At 55.9% G+C, this 16,949-nt stretch overlaps 1 protein-coding gene across 1 annotated transcript in view; it reads right to left on the minus strand.

Annotated features, from left to right (window-relative positions):
• MYO10 (myosin X) overlaps positions 1–16,949 on the minus strand; it is a 197,204-nt gene that overhangs the window by 30,764 nt on the left and 149,491 nt on the right. The window contains exons 20-23 of the mRNA XM_055135527.1: positions 8,142–8,266; positions 7,933–8,047; positions 1,542–1,648; positions 737–949 (exon numbers count right to left, since the gene is read on the minus strand). Of these exons, the coding sequence (XP_054991502.1) occupies positions 737–949; positions 1,542–1,648; positions 7,933–8,047; positions 8,142–8,266 (560 nt within the window). The remainder of the gene's footprint in view (positions 1–736; positions 950–1,541; positions 1,649–7,932; positions 8,048–8,141; positions 8,267–16,949) is intronic.

Here is a 16,949-nt window from a genome sequence, read left to right on the forward strand (position 1 = left end):
TTCCCCGGCCAGCACCTCAAGGTCCCTGGGACATCCACCAAGTTAGCCCTGGGGCCCACATTGTAGGGCCTGAGCACCAAGCATCCGCCCCAGCTGATAGGGCCAGATGTGGCACCCAGGCCACCTGAGCATTATTCAGGATACTTTTGGCCCACCCTCCCAAAACAGGAAAAGCACAACCTCTCCTGACAATAGACTCATTTCCTTAAAAAAAAAACAAAAAACAACCAAAACCATAAAGAGGTCGGAGCGATAGTCCAGTGGGTAGGGCATCTGCCTTGCATGCGGCTGACCCGAGTTCCATCCCCAGCATCCCATACGGTCCCCTGAGCACTGTCGGGAATAAATTCCTGAGTGCAGAGCCAGGAGGAACCCCGGTGTATCGCTGGGTGTGACCCAAAAGCAAAAAAAAAAGCCCCCCCCCAAAAAAAAAACCACAAATACAACTTTACACAGCTAAGCCTTCAATCCAAGGACGGGAGAGACCCTAGGGGTTCCTTTGGGACCGGGTGGGCTCTCAGGGTCAGAAATGCAGCTGTGCGGCTACACCGACAGGAAAGCTCCAGAGGGGGCGGGAGGGAGAACAAAGATTCGCGCGAAACTTTGCCTGGTGAGGCCCGGGCTGGAGCCCCGAGGCCTGGTGCTCCCCGGTGCTCCCCGGCGCCGCAGCGCGTGTGGCCACCCAGCAAAAGCCCCAGGATGCTTGTGGGGTGCCCCAGGCGGGCGGGCGCCGTACCTCTCCTCCTCCTCCTCCCGTCTCCTCTTTTCCTCCTCCTCCCGCTTCTGGGCCAGCAGCTGTCGGTAAAGGCGGCGCGCCCGCTGCCCTCGGAGCTGCTTCTGGAACACGATGGCCGCGCTCTTGAGGTGCAAGAAACGCCTCCTCCACAGGAACGCTCGGTAGTTCTTCTGGATGATCACCACGCAGCCCAGCACCTTCCGGTACTGCTTCCTGCAGCAGGGAAACCCATGTCGCACCACGGAGCAACTGCGGAGGGCACGCAGCCGGTGCCAGGGCCCCCGAGAGCCCAGGGGCGGACGGAGCACGGAGCCGGGGGCGGCGGGCGAACACAGCAGGCCCTGCGGGGCCCCCCCAGCCCAGCGGCCAAACAAAAGGATAATCACTCACCCAAGCAAGGCCCAAAGCCTCTCATTATCTGGGCCGAATAAACACTCGCCTCTATGCGGACAGAGCGTCCGGGCAGGAAGCGGGGCTGTAAACAGAGCCCAGGGTGGGAGCCCACGGGTCTGGCGAGCCGGACAGGCTGTCCGGTGGGAACGGTCGGGTGGACTTGCCCAGGGCTCTCGCTCGCACGGGGCCCAGAGCTCAAGGGTGGCAGCGAAGCTGCTGCCCCGGACAGATGGAGTGGCCTGCCACAGGGGACAGTACCTGAGTCCCCCCGCACTGTCCCCTGGGATCTGAGCCACCCACAGAGACACCCCCACACCCGCAGTGTGTACAGCAGGCTGTGCAGTGAACGCAGATGGGCCCCGGACCCCTCAGGGCCTCCTCAGGGAACTGAAGGCCGCCCCCACCCCCTTACCGTGCCAAGTAGCCCAGCACGTGCGCCCGGATGACCATGGCTGCCCGGGCGACTTCCTCCTCCCGCCTCTTCTCCAGCTTCTGCTCCAGGGATTCTCGAAGAAACACCTGCCCGGGATGGACAGACGGAGGGAGAGTCAGACCCATGGGCAGCGGGGGTGGAGGGGAGAGTGTGGGGTGTGTGTGTGTGTGTGTGTGTGTGTGTATAAATGGTGTATATGATGGGTGTTGTGACGGGGTATGTGATGGGTGTTGTGTGAGGGTGTATATGATGGTGCTCTGTGGGGGTGTGTATATGATGGGTGTTGTGTTGGGAGGGTATATATAATGGGTGTTTCGAGGGTGTATATGATAGGGCTGTGTGTGAGTGTACTTGATGGGTGCTATGTGAGGGGTATATGATGGGGCTGTGTATCTCAGTGTATGTGGTGGTGCTGTGTGTGAGGACATATATGATGGTGTTGTGTACATGAGGGTATACATGACGGTGTATGGTGTGGTGTATGCGTGAGTGTATGTGGTGATAATGTGTGTGTGGCAGAGAAAACATACAACAGTGCTGTGGGGGTGTGTATATGAAGGTACGGTGTGTGTGTGTGGCGGTGTGTATGATGAGAGTGTGCGTGACGGCACTATGTTTGAGAGTGTATCTGGTGGTGCTGGTGAGTGTGTGTCAGTGTGAATGGTGGTTCTAAGTATATGTGACCATATATTTGGTGGTGCTGTGTGTGTGTGAGAAAAGTGTACACAATAGCACTGCGTGTGGAAGAGTAAATGGTGGTGCTGTGTGTGACAGACAGTGCACACGACAGTGCTGTGTGTGACTATACACTTTCTGTGAGTGAACATAGCGGTGTTGCATGTGTTTCTGTGTGAGAGCGTGTACATGGTGGGGCTGGGTGAGTGAGAGTGTGTCCATGGTGGTACTCTGTGAATGTGTGGGAGAGGTATATGGGGACACTGTGTGCAAGGCTGTGAGATGGTGGTGTGTGAGTCTGACTGTACATGGTGGTGCTGGTGTGTGTGGAGGTAGTGCATGTATGGTGCTGCTATGTGAATGTATGAGTGGGGGCATATGGAGATGCCATGTGTGAGAGTGTGATGTGATGGTGTGTGAGGGTAATGGTGGTGCTGAGTGTGTGTGTGGGAGAGTGAGATGTGACGGTGTATGTGTGTGGGCACATGTGAGGGTTTATGGTGCTGCTGCATGAGGATCATGATGAGGGTGTGTGTGTGATGTGCTGTGTAGCTCCCACCCACCCCCCTTCCTTCTCCCCACACTGCCTCGCTTCCCATCCCGGTGCCTCTGAGACTCCGGGCGGGGGGCTGCTGTGGTGTTTCGCCATCTGTCAGGACCCTGACGTTTGTAAGACACAGTTAAAATCTATTGTGAGAAGGAAAACCGAAGGACACACGAAAGTCAACGGTTTCGTGCAGGTGACGTGATCCCGGATGAGTCTCTGATCTCGTCACTGCGAACGGACATGAGAGCTGGCAGCAGGGACACACCCGGCAATGCTCAGGGCTTGCTCCTGGCTCTGTGCTCAGGAGTCCCCCTGGCGGTGCTTGGAGGGCCATTTGGGGCTCAGGGGGTGGGGCCGGGCTGGCTGAGGGCAGGGCAAGCGCCCTCCCCACTATCCGCTGTACGATCGCTCCAGCCCCAACGCTGCCGTCAGGAAAGAACGCGGACAGGTGCATCCGAAAGCGGAATGGGCAGTGCAGCCATCACCCAGTGTGCTCCCCAACGGGGAGTAAAGATGCAGCAGCTGCTCGTTGTCCTGCTTCTAAGACCCCTGAGCCCTCTGCTTGTCGAACAGGGGTGAAAATTGGCACTTGGGGGGCAAATTCCTAATTTTGGAACACACAGGAAATAATTAAGATACTCATTGAGGCTGACCCGACTTGGGTCCACGACATCTCATAGGGCCTTCTGTGCCCACGCATAGTGACCCCTGAGTGCAGAGCCAGGAGCCAGCGCTGAGCACTGCCAGGTGTCGGGGGGACGGGAAGGGGGATTAAAAAGAGACCCTTGTTCAATCAGCTTTCCATTTGGTGTTTGATTTGATACAACCGTAAGAATTTTGGAATTCTTCCCCAAGTGAGTGGTGCCAGGTCTTTTGATGTCTTTCTCTTAAAAATTCTTGACAGTGTTTTGGGGGCTGCACAACATCCCCCCGCTGGTATTCTTTATCCCGTGTCACCCAACCCATAACGATACATCTGCTCCCTCCCTGACCCATTATTCCCACACTCTGCTGTTTCCTCGGAGACTCTTGGGGAGAAAAAAAAGAAAGCAACAAGAAAGTCTTAGCATAGCGACCGGCTCCTGCCGCCCTCTTGCCCTGGCTCCCGCCCACACCTGTACCGGGCATCGTCCTGATGTGCTCCCTACCACTCCCTTCATACAGCTGCGATCTACATTCTCAGGAGCACTCGAAATGGCTGGCATCCAAGCCAGGAGGGGTTTAAATGCAAGGTCTGGAGAGGATGACTACCAAGCGTCTGCTCCTAATGGTGACACGGAACGTTTTCAGGAACCAGAGAATCAAATCCCGGACTTGGAAGCCATTGGGCATCAGGCTGGCCTGCAGAGAAGTTCCTGCCAGCTTTCTCTAGCAGAGGATTGGGGGGCACTGAGGTTCTTTCTCTCCAGCTTCTGGCTCGGGCGAGTGTTTCAGAGATGGAGCTGACACATTTATCTGGCCAGGGACGTGGCCTGGTGGAAGCGACCCAGACCACACGTTCCCACATATCTGGGACTCCGTGTTCCCGCCCAGGTGGCATGCACACAGGATGGGGGCTGGATCCTGCAAAAGTAGGGGTGTGGGGGGTAGGACAAGGGAACCAAAACAAGGAGCAAACAGCCAGGAGCTCCCTGCCTCCAGGTTCTGGTCTTCATGTGGGGGTAGGAGATGGTACAGGCAGAAGTTTGATCCCCGTCTTTAGGCATTTCCCCCCAAGTTAACGAGATCATAGCCCAGCGGGGGGGGGGGGGGCTGCCACATCCCGTGTTCCCGGGACTCGGCTGCACTGGGTCCCACTGCCACCCAGTGATGTCACAGGGCCTCTGGGCTATTTTCAAGGGATGTCATTTATACAAGGTGTGTGGGCCGCGGCGACATTACAGCGGGGAGGGGTGCTTGCCTTGCACGTGGCCGACCCCAGTTTGATCCCTGACATCCTGTAGGGTCCCCTGGGCACTGTCAGGAGGGCTCCTAAGTGCAGAGCCAGGAGAAAGCCCTGAGCACTGCTGGGTGTGCGTCCCAACAAACAAAACAATTTTTTTTTCCAAAGGAGCCTAGGAGATATGCAGCTTTCTCAGCTTGCGGGGGGGGGGGGGGGGTGGGTGCTCGGGGCACACCTGGCAGTGCCCGGGTGCTGCTGCTTTCTCCCTGGTCCCCGGCTCAGGAGTCACTCCTGGCGACGCTCAGGGGCACCGTCCGTAATACTGGCAGTTTCAGCCAGAGTTGCAGATGCCACAGACAGACGGGGGGAGGTGCTCTCGCCCTGTACTATCTCTCGGTCCCTGAAGCTGAGGGCTACTGCACGGATACTGACACTGCAAGGTCACCCCGCCCCCCGCCCCAGCTGTAGGCCAAGCACCCCTGATGCCGTCCCCAAAGCAAACCAGGCTCAACTAATCAAGACACATACAGAGGCCGGGGACAACCCTGTGACCTGGCACCTGCCTGACGGGTGCACGGCTGAGCCTGGTCCCCGACCTCCAGCCCTGGGGTGTGATAAAACGGAGGGGGACGGGGACCTCTGGTGGCGGGCCACAACCAAGCGGGTCAACTCTGCAGGTTGGCAGAGCAACCAAAGGAGGGGAAGTGGCAGGAGACATTTCTCAGGCTTGAATTTTAACGACCCAGGGCTGCGGGGACAAAGATCTGCCCACACAGACCAGCTGATTGGAGCAGCAGGCGGTGTCCGGCCAGGAGGCAAAGAAGGGGAAAAGTCTAACCCAGAACCCATGTCATCCCATAGATGTGCAGAGCCAGGAATCCTGAGCACCGCCAGGGGTGCCCCCCCCAAAATAAAATCAGCCGACAATTAAATGGCACTAACTGCTATTAACACAGACTCAACGCCTACACCTGAGCTGAGACCTTCACGGGACTGGCTGAAGAGGGGTGAGGGGTGAGGGGAGACCTACCAACCTAGCCCGGGAGGACTGCCAGTGAGTCACAGCCATGTTCAGGCACAAAGGCAATGAGTTCATCCAGTTGGTGTGGGACGTGACGTCCCTCCAATGCACACGGCAAAGAGGAAGGGCTGTCACACGTGCCACGATGTCCCACTGTGTGGAGTCTGGGGTCCGGGTGTTGGGGAAGGAGGCGGCACGTTGAGGGACTGTGTAGGCGTCAGCTAGGGCCCGGGGTGCCGCAAGGCTGAGAGCGACTCTGGGTGGCCAACACCAGCTCCACAATGGCCAACGCCCGGACCCCGCTGCCACGTGAGATGGGGAGAGGACTCAGGAGCGAGTGGAGCCTGGCAACCGTCCTCCTCAGTCTTGGAGACTCAGAGGTGGGGGCCAGCGAAGCTGTGTGGACATGCCTGGCCACTGGATAATGTGAGACCGTAAGTTTGGTAGAAAGTTGCTAAGTTTTAGCTTCGGTGGCAAGAGCTAAAACTGAAAGCACGAGGCTGGTTTCTCAAACCCCAGCCGGCCGAGATACCTTCAGGACAGTGGGATGTGTCCACAGTGGACTTTCCCTCACTCAGTGGCCACAGAATCAGGATGAACTGCGTGTCCCCGTCATGAACTAAATTTGCATATCCCCTCCCTTTCCCACTTATTATTTTTTCTTTTTGGGTCACACCTGGCAATGCACAGGGGTTACTCCTGGCTCTGCACTCAGGAATTACTCCTGGAGGTGCTTGGGGGACCATATGGGATGCTGGGAATCGAACCCGGGTTGGCCTCGTGCAAGGCAAACGCCTTACCTGCTGTGCTATCGCTCCAGCCCCCTTTTCCCACTTCTTATGGGGAAGTTCTCCTGGAATGTGTGCGCATAATGTAATGTAGTGTAATGTAGAAGTGTAATGTCATGCAGTGTAGCGTGTAAGTATACTGTAAGTGGAAGTTCTGTAACGTGTAAGTGTAATGTAGTGTAATGTAATGTTTGAAGTGTAAGGTGAGGTGAGGCTCTCCTGTCATGTGTAAATGTAATGTAACGGAGTGTAGTGTGGAAGTGTAATGTAAGATGAAGTTCTGTCACGTGTAAAGCAAGGCAGAGGTGATGAGGGTGACTGTGTGACATTCCCCCCCAACGTGAAGGAAGGTGGAGGGTGAGCCGAGGCCCTGAGGGTGGGCCCGTGGGGATAAAGGCGGAACAGAGACCAGAGCTCACTCTTGCCGCCAGGGGAAGGCACGGCAAGAACGTGGCCCCCGCTAGGTCAGGAAAAAGCTTGGAGGTTCTGGTCAGAAGCCGGTCCTGCTGGCAGCCCGGCGTGGGCCCGAATATGAGACACGCACAGCTCTGCATGCCCGAGCCGGGGCATGCTGGGGCAGGGAAACTGCTGGCTGAGAACCGCGCTGGGTGTGGAAACAGTCTCTGCTGCTCTGGCTCCTTGCAGGCTTGGGTGGCGCCGGTGTGACCTTGGGGGAGGGTGACTGAGACCCCGAGGCCAGCCCTCGGCCGCCTGCTCTTCTGGGCCACGTTCAGGCCATCCCCGGGGCAGTCCAGAGGGACAGCGGAAACGCCAGCCAGTCTGGTAACGGTTCCCATGGGGAAAAGTCAGACCACCAGATTCTAGAGCGAATGTTCGTTCTCCAAGCTGGACTGCCCCCCAGAACAGGTTCCTAGTGTATTCCAGGTGGCACTGCAGACTGGACCTTGGCAAGCTTTGGGGTGTCAGACCCACCAACTGTGGCACCTCTGCAGGGTGCAGGGCTGACACTGGGGTCAGAAGGAGGAAAAGTGAGCACTCTCCATGCATCTCGCAAGGCCCTGCAGCTGCCGGCCAGCCCAGATGTGTGTAGCGCCTTCATGAGGAAACACGCTACTTAAGGTCCTGAGCTTCAAAAGTCCCCACGTGCACCCCCAAATTAAAGATCAGAACCCCCCCTCCCTCCCCCGAGCAAAGGCCTTCAAACGAAAGAGAACCAAGAGGACAAGAAATCACAGCAGGGGCTGGGGTGATGATAGCACAGCAGGGAGGGCGTTTACCTTGCATGCGGCCAACCCAGGTTCAATCCCCAGCATCCCATAGGGTCCCCCAAGCACCGCCAGGAGTAATTCCTGAGTGCAGAGCCAGGAGTAACTCCTGAGCATTGCTGGGTGTGACCCCCCCTCCCCACATGAAATGTCCCAGCAGATGTGATGCCACGAGCACAGCAGGGAGGACCTGGGGGCATCATCCCGGGCGGTGCTCCCCCAGCCTCTCACCTTCGTCTTGCCCAGCTGCCACTCACTGTTGGAGGCGTCGTAGAGCTGCAGAAGGGCCATGCACTTGCCCCTGATGTCCTCGGGCAGGGCCGAGCTGCTCGCCAGCACTTTATACCTGCAAGGTCAACACGCCCGAGTCACCCGCACGGTTCGCACGCCCATTTCCCTGGCTCTGGGAAGGAGAAAGAAGCCCCTCGGCCCCGTCCTGCCTTTTGTAAAAGTCCTGAAAGGGCCTCCGGACAGCGTAGCCGGCTTTGCGGATCTTCACGGTCTCCAGCATTCCCGAGTAGCGCAGCTGGTTGAGGACGACCGCCTGGTCGAACTGGTCTGGCATCTGAAACGAGCGGGAAAGCGGGCCGGGGGGTGAGAGAGGATAAGGGGGTGGAAAGACAGAACTAGCGGCTCCTGGCGACATCCAGAAGGAGACGCCAACTCTGCCCTAGGAACACCCGCACGCCGGCGGTGGTGCAAATTCCTGGGTCACCGGCACCCCACTTTCCACTCCAGGGTTTCCAAGTGGGTGGGGAAGCGCCGGGCGGTTTCCACGGTGGACAGTCCCAGCATCACTTACATACTCTGCATCACACCCTGAAGGCTGAGGGGCAACTTCTGGCTCTTTCAGTGGTGCCTCGGGGACCAGACGGGGTGCCAGGGGTGGAATCCAAATCACGTGTGTGCAAGCAAGTGCCCTCCCCACTGCACTGTCTCTCCAGCACCACCACCTCTTTCTCGTCCCCTGGGGCCCTCACTCCTCAGTGCTCAGGAGCACCTCCTGGCTGGGTGCCTGGAGGTCACTCCGAGTGAGAGCTGGGTATGGGCCCCAGGCTTCCTGAGGTCCATACCAATCGCTCCTCTGCATTCTCTCTGCCCCCTCACTTGTGCCTCAAGAAGGGGCTGCGGGGCGTTTGTTCACTAAAGAATCCAGAGACCGAGGGGGTAAAGTGGCCGCCAGAGCTCCCGGGGGAAAGAGATGGGCAAGGGTCTTCATTTCCCTCCATCCACAGTTGAACACGCAATTTGGGGAGAGCACCCTCTGACAGTCACTCAACAAACTCATCCCCGGACGCGCAAATGAAAGAGAGGAATTCAAACCAAGAGGAGGAATGTTCTGGCACGTTCGCTTTGACCCGCTCTGTGGCCAAATGGCCTTGCAGCTCGGACAATGGTCGTTCTGGGAAGAGCCCCGAAGTAGGTCAGTGGCGTTTTCGGGTTTATTAGACAGAGCCTTCTTTCTGAGCCGTCCCCGCAGAGGGAGCTCGATTCTGCGAGCCTGCCAACTTGGGTGAGGCGACTGCAAATGCCACAGGACCCAAAGAGATCACTAAAAAGTGCCCGAGACGGAAGGCGCCTTCAAATTTGCGATCCTTAGAAAGGCAGTCGGTCAGGAAAACCCGACTCGGCTGCAAGCCCTGTTCTCGAGGCTTCCCAAACCAGCACCCCCTGACTCTGAGGCCGGCGCTGCCTGCCGCGGGCTGACTCTCACACGCAACCCCCTTAGCAAACGGCACAGCGGGGCCCGGGCTCGGCTGGGAGGCCCTTGGACCGTCCTCTCTCCAGGTAGAACCGGCAAACTAGGGCAAAGCTCCCAGGCATCGGGGGCCCCTGGCTGCCAATCGTCTTTATTTCATTCTTACTGGTTTCCGGGCTCCACCTGGCAGTGCTCAGGGCTTACTCCTGGCGAAGCTCCCTGTGGGATGCCAAGGGTTGAACCCAGGTCAGCTGCACCCAAGGCAAGCGCCAGGCAGACTAGACTCTCTCTTTAGCCCCTGTCCCGTTTACTTAAAACATCTTTTGAGGGGCTGAAGTGATAGCACAGCGGGTAGGGCATTTATTTGTCTTGCACGCAGCGAACCTGGGTTCAATTCCCAGCATCCCAGGAGTCATTCCTGAGTGCAGAGCCAGGAGTAACCCCTGAGCATCGCCGGGTGGGACCCAAAAAGCAAAATAAATAAATACATCTTTTGAAAAAGTAAGAACTACGTTTATAAAAAGGAAAACAAAATTACCCTGGGCAACTCTTCGACCTGGTCTTTGGATTAAAAACCGAGGCATGACAGAGCAGCGAACATGCGCCTGCTGACCTGACGAGGACCCACAGCGGCACTCGCTGTAACACACCAGGAGGAGAACAGAGCTAAAACAACACGGCAGGAAGCCCCCCGCGCCCCCTGGCCCACACTACTTAATCCAGCAGCAGAGAAACCGCTTCTGGTGATCCCTCGGCACTTAAAAACCCTTTACGTTCCAAGCCAGCCCCCCAAGTTCCCACGGTCCTTCACCCCACACCCTCTTACTCTGCTCCTTTCCCTTTCTTCCTCTCACGGCGGAGTTCTCAAAAGCTCTGAGAAAGTCATGCTGGGGGACCACCCTGCACACCCCCCGAGTTCTGCAGCAGCTTACCATCTCGCAGTCCGCCGGCTCTGCGGCCAACACTCAGACGGAAACCGCTGCTGACCTTCTGGCCATGGCTAAAGACACTGAACAATAATCAGCACCATTCCTGCGCCTTAAGAAGTGCCGGGTTGCCATGGCGACCCCTTCCATTCTCGGGCTAATTAGTGTGGCATGGTCCTAGGATTTCAGATGGCAGGAGGGTGCCACCAGGAGCCGCTCCCCGAGGCGCTCCCCGAGGCGCCTGTGTGCCTGGGGCAGGCGGTAATTTAGCCCCGGGAAAGGGGGAGCTATTGGCTGATTCTCACCAGGGGCGCCCAGCGGAGCGCGGAACCTGCCTTCCCATTGGCCCTTCCCTTTTTAGGGAGCAGCAGCTTCCTTTTTGGGTGGAATTTAAGGTTCAAAGATGACACAGTTGGAGGCTGGAGGAGTTCCCACTTAAAAGTATTTTGCAAAAAGAAAGAAAGACAACCCCCACCCCCTTCCGCCCAGCATTTTGTCTTTGGAACAGGGCAAGTGCCCTCCGGGCTCCACTGGCCCTTTGGGTGCAGACCCTGACAAAGACCACCCGTGGCATCGCCACGGTGAAACGTGTGGGAACGTGGACAGCAGCTGCTCTGTGGGACCCGGACAATCACGGGCAGAAAGTGGCTCTGGGCGCCCGCAGCTGCCTGCCTTCCTGCAGACCAAGCCTGTGAACCCCTGCAAGGTGCAAGGTGGCTCCTGCCTCCCCCCCGCCCCCGGGAGGATTTAAAATTAAAAGTGGGGGGTCTGAGCGGTAGTCCAGTGGGGAGGGTGTTCGCCTTGCACGCAGATGACTGGGTTCGCATCCCATAGGGTCCCCCCCTCCCCAAGCACCACCAGGAGTAATTCCTTGCCCACGTGTGGCCCCCAAACAAAAACAAAAGACCAAAACTCAAGGTAGGGGCTGGAATTGTTTTCCTTTCTCATCAGCACCCCTCCCCCAGCAGGGGCCCCCTACGTACATTTACACTGGGGTCATTCCTGAGGCCGCAGGGTCAGAGGCTGGGAGGGCAGAATGAAGCATGGACCCTGCAGGGCGCTCTCGCTGGCCGGGAATTCCTCTGGCTCTGCCTGTCAGCCCCCAGGCACTCAAGGGTTGGACTAGCTCCAGTAATTTTCTTTCTTTCTTTTTTCTTTCCTGGAGCACATTTGATTCACATCAAACTTGCGAAGGAATAAGGCTCCCTTATTCCCCTGCTCCCACACAGACTGGATTTTGCCCCCAAGCCTCCTGAAATTCAGAAGTGGAGTAGGAATGCCCAAATCCATGACTTTGCTTCAAGATCTAAATTAAGTTTCTCGGGAAGCAAGGAGGAAGGAAGTGGGGAGGGAGGGAGGGGGAAAGAAGCTCATAGATTTGAACCCAGCCAGGTCCAAGGCAGAGCTGAGGCTTCAAAAAATATTTTTAATTGAATTTGATTTGGGTGGGGGAATTTGGGCCATATCCAGCGGTACCCTGTGCTCAGGGGTCACTCCTGATAGCAGCTGGGGGGTCACACGGGGTGCAGAGGATCAAACCCAGGTCAGCTGTGTGCACGGCAAGTGCCGGAACCCCTGTGTGGAAAACTCTCCAGCCTGAGAGTTAGGCTTCTGTTAGTTACAGCAGACAGGCCCCTGAGTAACTCCAGGGGCAGGAACACCACTGCCCACAGTCAAAACTCCAACTGCAACTTCCCATCTCCAGCCAAGCTTACCCACCAAGACTCTGCCGTGAGCCGGAAGCCTTACCGACAAGGCAACAACCTATGAAACAGTTTGTCTGCTGTATGTATCACATACTTTGATGTGGGTGTATGTCTGCACAGTATGTACAGGCTGCATAGAAATAGCGGATCCTAGACTACATTCTTTTTAAAAATTTTTTGTGGGGGCCACACCTGACGATGCTCACAGTTTACTCCTGGGCTCTGTGCTCAGGGGTCACTGTTGGCAGGGCTCAGCAAACCATTATGGTAAGCTAAGGATCGGACCCGGGTAGGCCAAATAGAAGGCAACTACCTTACTTGCTGTACTATCTCTCTAGCCTGTAAATTATTTTGGTTTTTCTTTTTAAATTTTATTTTATTTCATTTTAATTTTATAAGGTAGTTCACAATATTTGATTCCATAGCACAGCGGGTAGGGTGTTTGCCTTGCATGCGGTTGACCCAGGTTCGATTCCTGTGTCCCTCTCGGAGAGCCCGGCAAGCTACCGAGAGAGCCTTTGGCAAGTTACCCGTGGCATATTCGATATGCCAAAAACAGTAACAAGTCTCACAATGGAGACGTTACTGGTGCCCGCTCAAGCAAATCAATGAACAACGGGAAGTCAGTGCTACAGAGCTTTAATATTGAAACACCAATCCCACTACCTTTACACCTTCCCACCACCATATTTCAAATGTTTCCATCCCTAACCCCAATCCATGTCCCAAAGCAGAACTGAAATAATATTTTGTATTATTTGTTATGAAAAACCACTGAAGATGCTACAGGAAAGTATCTATAGACCCAAGAGTGTTAGTCTTACATTCTTGCAGTAAGAGATGCTACAGAAAACCCCAGGGGACTAGGGAAAGTCCCCAGAAACAGATACTATGTTTCAAGTGCTGCTTTGTGAGCACCAAAACTGGAGAAATTTATTTCTTCCACTTTGGAGAGAATTTAAGGGAAGGGCCCCGTGCTGTTCAAACCTTTGTTGTACCAAGAACCCCTGGAGGGGAAGGGAAAACCCGCAGGACCCAAAGCTCAGAGCAGGAAAGAAACAGTATGTGCTCTCTGTGGCGGGGTGGTCATGCTCTCAGGCCTGGGGGCCACTGCTATTGGAACAAGGCCTCAGAGGGGGGCACAGAGCAAGAACCGGATGCTCAGACCTTCCCATCCAGGCATCCCTTGTGGGTATCCAAGAGGCTGGAAACAAGACCAGGGGAACGGCCGGCGGGCTGGCGGGCCTGGACGACGGGTACATCCTGAAGTACCGCAGAGTCACAAACCCATCAGCCCAAGCTCAAGGGGCACCACCCACTCACAAGTTAGCTAGACGACAACGGGCTCATCAACAATAAAAACGGGGTCAGAGATGGTTAGGGAGTAAGGCACTCGCCTCGTGTGTGGCGAACGGCAGTGTGACACCCAGCACCATACGGTCCCCTACACAGCACCCGGAGGGATCCCTGAGCACATAGCCAGGATTAAGCCCCGAGCACCACCCACCCTGCAGCCCACCCCCACTCCCTGCACCCCCCACTCAGATGCAGAGAGGAACCCAGAGAAGAGGCCAGAGGAAGGGGCTTTTCAAGCAGGCAACTCAAATGCGGGGACTGGCCCCTAACAGAATCCCGTTTGGCCCTCAAGAGGAACCAAGCACGGATGCCCACTACCCCATGCATGAGTCTCCATTGTGAGACTTGTTGTGACTGTTTTTGGCATATTGAATATGCCACAGGTAGCTTGCCAGGCTCTCCGAGAGCATCCCTAAAGCATATATATATACATATATATATACATATATACACACACACAAACATGGCACATGCACGCACATGCATGCATACACATACACACACATATCATTCTTGGCAGGGCTCAGAGGACCATGTCACTGAACCAAGAGACAAGACAGTCATGTTTCGGCCATTAATAACCCTGACCTATTCCTTCCAATGAAATTGTCAACTTGCACCCCTAAAACATACACACGCATATATACATATATATGCACACACAAATATCCATACATGCTTGAAGCACCACATCTTTATTTGGTGCAGCAAACAGTAGGGTCACTAAAGCACAGTGTAATTTTCCTGACCTTGACCAGGTGGCAAACAAAACCAATTAGGCGCTGACTGGCTCCTTTGTATCTGCAAGGTTCTTTGTTCTTACCTCCCTCATTTCACTCCCAGCTGCAAGCAACTTAGGACTGTTACCCTGAAGAGGCACAGGCTAATTTCCCCTAAAGAGGCTGGCCCCTGGGAAGTAAGGATTTGGAAGTCCCTCAGGTTGGCAAGAGCCGAGTCAGTGCTGGAGATGGAAGGTTCTGGAATCTCTCTCACCAAGCCCAGCTCCCAGAGCAGCCGTCCAGAAGCACAGGTGCCACTGTAGCCAGGAGAAGGCCAACGGTTCCCTCCGGGAGTGGCCCCTAGTCCAACTACTCAACAGCAAAGGGAAGCGCCGGCCACGGGTACGCAAGCACACTCACGCGTGTACATGGACACATCTGTGCGGAATCTGAGGCTGACCTAGCCAAGACAAAGCCCTGACTCAGTTCCACTGGGGCTCCAGCACCCCTCCCAGGCCAGGGCTGACGTGTGCTCCACGCCGGCCAAGTCAGACACATCCAAGTCTCCCCACTTCCTGTCCCGTCATGGTGGAAGCGCCTCCTTCTCCAGAAGGTTCTCCCGCTTGGCTCCACCTGTTGCACTCCACGGATCTCTCCCCTCCTCCATAGCACTGACCCTCCATCACCTGAAGGTGTCTCCTGCCGCTCCCTGTCCCAGGCAGCTGGGTTTGCTCCCGCTGAGACCTCTTCCCGTCTCGAGACCGTTTTTGAACCCCCAAGTGGGGAATGGGGAGTTCTCCATTCTCTCCATTCTTCAAGGGAGGACCTGGATTTTCTGAGGTCCCCAGAGGCACCACCCACAGGCCCTGCCCCCGTAGAAGCATCCATGATTCTTCCACGGAGCGGTGGCAGCCCGAGAGCGGAGTCTGTCTACAGCTGTTTGTAATAAGCTTGTTTGGCGAGGACTTAGAAAGGACATCACAACCACAGTGCCGAGAGAGGGGAACGGCTCTTTGGGTTTCCAGGAAAACGGGCTTCTCTGGAAGCCCACCGGGAAAACAGGCAAGAAATATCCATCAGAGAGAAAGAAAAAAACAAACCAATGCATTCCAAATGGGCCTCGAAACTCATGCCCGTTAGAAAAACACTCCCGGGGCTGGAGTGATAGTACAGCGGGGAGGCCGTTTGTGTGTCTGAACTCCCTGCCACAGATAACAGCTGTGGGGCTCTCGGCAGTGGAAACCATGAAGGTCAACCTGTCTCAAGGACTCTGCGCTGGGCACGCCACTAGCTGGTGCTGACCCCGAGCAACGGAGGCCGGGATTACCAGCACCCTCACCCCCTTGCGGGCAGCAGGCGCCACACTCTCAGGCTAGGGGGTGGGGTGGGAGGACAGAGAGAGTTCCTGCCCTCCCAAAGTATTCATCCTGCAACAATGGACTTTGTTTCCTGGAGTCCTTTTTCTAGAATATTCCTGAATGAAATGCATCACAATAGTTCTCTTGATAACAGACTTTAAGGTCCCAGCAGAAATCAACTGCAGAGGCTGGAAGCCGCTGAGACAATACTTTCAGTCAGGGCAGGGCAGGGCAGGGGCCGGCCAGCCTGCAGTCTTGTCAGGCCAGCCTCCTGTTTTTGTAAATAAAGCTTTATTGGAACACAGCCATGCATTGTCTGCAAGGCCCTCGTGGCAGAGACAAAGCTCCGAGTAGGAACTCTCTGGCCAGCTACCAAGAACGTTTGTCTATGGCGAGTGAAGAGGCTGGGAAGGAGGCAAATAAACGCCCCCAAGAAAAGGCGGAGGAGACAGCAAAAAGGGCTGGGCTAGAGGTATATGCCACGTCCCAGATCAGTTTCAGGGGCCGAAAAGGTCTGCCAGCACCACGCAAGATCCCAACACTACAACAATAAAACAGCGCAGAGAACGATGCTTTAAAGATGCTAAGAAGAACGATGCTTCGATGATGCTAAGCGCTGAATTTCGAATGCTTAGCGTGGGAAACTAATGCCAACAGCGTAATTCCAAATGTCGTACATGTTAAAATGATAAGAATTGGAATATACTGGGGTGAAATGTACTGTTGAAAGGAACTTTTTTTTTTGGGGGGGGTCACACCCAGAGATGCTCAGGGGTTACTCCTGGCTCTGCACTCAGGAATGACTCCTGGCGGTGCTTGGGGGACCATAGGCTGGGAACTAAATCTGGGTTGGCTGCAGGCAAGGCAAAAGCCCTGCCCGCTGTCCTACTGCTCCAGCCCCTGTTGGAAGTAACTTTACAGGGGCCAGGAAGTGGCCCCAGGGGTGGCGGCTCTGCAGGAGGGAGGCCTGGATTTGACCCCAGCACCACCTGGGTGCCACCCTCCAGCACCTCTAGCTGTGGCCCAAGAAACAAACAAAAAAATCAATTTGATTTTACAAAACCATGTGCTTGTTTCCTTTTGTGCTTTTTTTGGGCCCTACCTGGCAGGTCTCCGGAGCTGTTCCCAGTTTGAAGCAGAGGGGACCCTGTGACCCCAGGGAGCGAACCGGGACCCCCCCACGTGAAGTATGTGCTTCTCTGAGCTGCCTCCCTGCCCCAGACTAGCCCTGTCATGGCCTTAAGCGCAGTGCTGGGAAAAGGCAACCACGCTTCAGTTCAAACAAAATCAAACCTTCATCTCCACCCGTGACTCTTGTTCTGTTTCTTCTAGACGGTGCTGTGGAGAGTGAGCACTGCTCTGTGAGAACGGGGGACTCGGGCCGGAGCGACAGTGCAGCGGCTGGGCGGGGACCTAGTTCTCAGCACCCCACTGGGCCCTGGGGCAATGCCCGTCACCCCCGAACACAGGCCAGGGAGAATCGC

Source organism: Sorex araneus, chromosome 1 (assembly GCF_027595985.1).
Source record: "Sorex araneus isolate mSorAra2 chromosome 1, mSorAra2.pri, whole genome shotgun sequence".
Classification (NCBI taxonomy): Eukaryota; Metazoa; Chordata; class Mammalia; order Eulipotyphla; family Soricidae; genus Sorex; species Sorex araneus.